The 4,412-nt window shown below is 39.9% G+C and overlaps 1 protein-coding gene across 1 annotated transcript; it reads right to left on the reverse strand.

Annotated features, from left to right (window-relative positions):
• Window positions 1-578: 578 nt before the first annotated feature.
• LOC149257886 (pentatricopeptide repeat-containing protein At2g13600-like) lies at window positions 579-2,342 on the reverse strand. Its single transcript, XM_089390350.1, has one exon. It carries the CDS (start codon window positions 2,340-2,342, stop codon window positions 579-581), a length of 1,764 nt encoding a protein of 587 aa, XP_089246476.1.
• Window positions 2,343-4,412: the final 2,070 nt, after the last annotated feature.

Here is a 4,412-nt window from a genome sequence, read left to right on the forward strand (position 1 = left end):
GGGTCCTTTCTTACCCTCTTGTCTCTCATCATTTTCCTGACCTTCTCGATATCATCCCTCCTGCCAGCTTCAGCATAGATGTTTGACAACAATATATAAGGTGCAGCATTTTGGCAGTCCAACTCAAAAAGCTGTTGTGCAGCACATTCCCCTAGCCTTACATTGTTATGAATTCTACAGGCATTAAGCAAAGACATCCATGCCGTAGCATCAGGTTTTAGTTCCATTTTGTTAATAAACTCCCATGCTTCATCAAGATGTCCAGCACGGCCAAGGAGATCAATCATACAGCCATAGTGCTCCACTGTAGGAGTTATGTGATAATATTGGTACATGTAGTTAAAGTATAGCTGGCCCTCATCCACTAGCCCTGCATGGCAACAAGCAGACAACACACCAAGGAAAGTAACATGGTTTGGCCTGACGCCAGAACGTTGCATTTGTTCAAAAAAATTAAGCGCCTCCTTGCAACGTCCATGCATACCATATCCTACAATCATTGCCGTCCAGGCAATCACATTCCGTGGAGACATTTTATCAAACAATTTGTGGGCAATTTCAATGTTCCCACACTTTGCCTACATGTCTAGAAGGGCACTTCCTACAAAGACATCAGATTCTAAGCCATTTCTTACTATTTCATCATGGATCTGCTTGCCCTGTTCTAGAGCTGCCAAGCTGGCACATGCAGAAAGAACACTAGCAATGGTGTCTCGGTTTAACTTTGTACCTGACTGTTGCATTTGTTGAAAAAGCCTCAGGGCTTCATCACCTTTCCCATTCTGTGCATATCCTGCAATTATTGCTGTCCAGGAGATGACATCCCTATCAGGCATTTTTAGAAAGAGATTCAAGGCCTCATTAACAAGCCCATTCTGTGCATATCCTGCAATCATTGCATTCCATGAGACTACATCTGGATGCAGCATCCTGTCAAACTCCTTGCGCGCAGTTTCTATGCTTGCACATTTTGCATACATGTCTATAACTGTGTTCTCCACAAAAAGATCAGATTGAAATCCACTTCTCACTATCTTTCCATGGATTCCCATACCTAGCTCCAGATCTGCCAAGTCGGAACATGCTTTGAGGACACTTGCAAATGTTTTCGAATTTGGCTTCACACCTGCCAGTTGCATTTGACAAAAAAACCTCAAAGCTTCCTCACCATACCCATTCTGTGCATATGCTGCAAGCATTGCATTCCATGAAACCACATTTCTTTTGGGCATGTCCTGAAATAGCTCCAGAGCTCCATCAATGTACCCATTCTGTGCACAGCCTGCAATCATCGCAGTCCAAGAGACTACATTTCTTTCTGGCATTTCTTGAAAGAGATTCAGGGCTTCATCAAAATACCCATTCTTCACATATCCCGCTATCATAGTCGTCCAAGAGATGACATTTCTCTCACAGATTTCGTTGAACAGAACACGTGCATCCTCTATGTTCCCACACTTAGCATACATATCTACAAGCGCATTCCCCACAGAGACTTCAGACTGAAATCCACTTCTAATTACCTTTTTGTGAACCTCCATCCCTCGTTCCAGAGCTCCCAAGTTGGCACATGCCGAAAGAACACTAGCAAAAGTTTTCGCGTTGGGTTTAGTATCCGTCAGCTGCATCTGCTCGAACAGCTGGATAGCTTGCTCCTCACAGCCATTCTGTGCATAACCCACAATCATAGCAATCCATAATACAACATTTCGTTGAGGCATTTTGTCAAACAGATCGCGTGCAATCTTTACCACTCCACATTTAGCATACATATCTACAAGGGCATTTACCACAATGATATCACACTGAAAACCCCTTCTTATTATCTCCTCATGGATTACCTCACCCTGATTCACATATTCTAAACTAGCACAAACCCGTAGAACGCTAGCAAAGGTAGCCTGGTTAGCCTGGATACCTGCTTGTTGCATATGGCGGAAAAATGCCAAGGCCTCCTGGAGATGTCCATGGGAGTAACATGCTGCGATAATGGCAGTCCATGACACAACATCTTGCTCAGGCAACTGTTCCAAAACTCTGTGAGCATCAAACAAAAACCCACACTTAGCATACATGTTAATAAGTGTGTTGTGTAGGAATATGTCATGGCATTCAAATCCCGTTTGAATTATGTGAGCATGGACTAGTTTGCCTTCTACCACGGTTTTCTTGTTGGCACACTCATGCAAGAGGCACGCGCATGTACAGGAATCCAGAGGCTGCTTACACAAAATCCTCGCGCTGCCCATATTGTGATTGTTGTAGTCAACTTCTGTTTGAAGGGCAGTAGCTGCTGTGTTTCTACGTTGATGTCGAAGCACTGTGCCAACAAAAAATACCATTATCTTCTTTTTGATTTTGGATTGATGTGCCAATGCCATAGGCTGTGCGGATGGGATTCGACTGTGAAGTTAGTTTGGGAAGAATGGGTATTGTAAGGTGGAGACAGAGAATGGAAAGATCGTGAGAAATAGGAAAACTGTCCATTGGAAGAGACGATTCCTGAGCATCCAAGCTATTACAACAAAAGGGTGATTCGGCCCTTTCAAAGCCGATTCTGAATGGCAATAACCAACTCAAATATTTCTGTGTGACAAGCCTCTAGGAGAGAAATCATTGAAATTTTTATGGACTCTGAATGGCAAAAACTAAAATCTTAATTTGTGTGACAAGCCTGTAGCAGAGAAATTTTGACAGGTATCATTGAAGTTCTTTTAAAGCAGAGAAGAGATTCAGTTTTTCCCTCCCACCTCCTCGTCGTATCCATTCAACCAGGTAGGGAATGTCGACTGCAGCATTACGTTACCTCCTGAACTTCAAAATTTCCTGACTTTGTATTTAAGATGATTTCGGTGGAGACTTGTAGGGTGGCCAATGCAAAATCCTAAAAAATACATCTCACACCTCCGTTTCATTCATGTGTTTCTTTTCCTATATTTATATAATTATAGCATTAATAATTTTAATTTAAGGTAACAGCTTAAATAATATTTGTTTTTTAATCTAATATTCAAAGAGGAAACCTATGTCTTTATACCATTATCATGATTCAAATTAGACATTTAACCTAACAATCATAAAATTATCGTTGATAATATAATATAGATATTTTTTCATTTAACCACATAATATATAAGTTGGACCTGCATTTGGAATAGGTATTCGATACTTAATCTCTTGTGTATTACAAAGTAACCATTTTTTGCTTCAACCTCCTCCAATTAAACTAGTGGGTTGGTTCATGATTCCTCTTACAAAGTGGAGAGATAATGGTAGCACAAGGTTTAGGGTTTAGGATCCTGTCTCAAAATCTTCATAACACGGTTTTCCAAAGAATATTTTGCACATCAAATTTTAGAGTTATAAGTATATGTTTGAGCTCTACACTTTTGCTTATAACCAAGATTGTTATTATGAGAATTCTTTTGCAGTAGTCTTCACTTTGAAGGACATTATTAGTTGGTATAGTTATAATTTTTTTCATGGGCATAGCTTTTCTCTAGAAATTTGCATTCACTAAAGGGTTGATTTCATGTCCATCCCCTTGATTTATCCAAGTGGATATCAATGGCCATCCACCTCTTTCATTGACTTAACAATTTTTTATCTTCATGGTAGTTTCCCAAACTTTTGGAGTTGTTTGAAGCCTTAAATAATTTTTTTTGGTAATTCAAAGGGCTGGGGTCACCATGGCATACCCTGACCCCGATCAAAAGTTGCAGTCATCGAATAGTTCTTCCAACAAGCTATTGTGTACCCTAAGCAAATATTGTATGCAAATGTTGTGCCCTTGAGAAGTTGATATACTAACTAACCACCTGGAAGCCCACAAACCTTTTGGCACTTCATCTCCTAGGGTTAGGATTTTGGACCTCTAAGGTTCTTTCTCAATGTTAAAATTCCATTCTTTCAAACTCTTGTAATAGTTTTTGTGAATATGTGTACCCACCATCTCTCTATCTCTTTAGAGATAGTTACCATCATTCTAGCTAGTGTGTGTTCTACAGTGTTATTCTATTTCATTTATTAATAGAAGTTGGGTTTTCACCATATTACTATGTTTTTTGTTATATTTCCCTATGTATTTGTATTTCATTTCATTTCCTACCTTTCATTTTGTTTCTTGCACAACCTAAATTAGTGGTATCAGAGCTATATGTTCCTTGTTGTTTCTTAGTGCATGTCCTCAATGACATCAAGGTACAAAGAGTTGGGTCTCAAGCTACTTTCACTTGGGAACGATCACTATCACCAACCCAAGTGGCCTCCTATAACAAAAGAAAAGAAAGATGATAGAGCAGGAGATCCTATCAAGTTGTTGCTCGAGGAAGCACTCATCTGACAGAGGAATGAGATGATGGACAATTTTTCCCAGATCTTCCAATAATGGCCTCGACGCCTTCAACTAGTGG

This window comes from Pinus tabuliformis, chromosome 6 (genome assembly GCF_031772625.1).
Source record: "Pinus tabuliformis cultivar Carrire ecotype Pingquan chromosome 6, CPIR1, whole genome shotgun sequence".
In the NCBI taxonomy this organism is placed as follows: Eukaryota; Viridiplantae; Streptophyta; class Pinopsida; order Pinales; family Pinaceae; genus Pinus; species Pinus tabuliformis.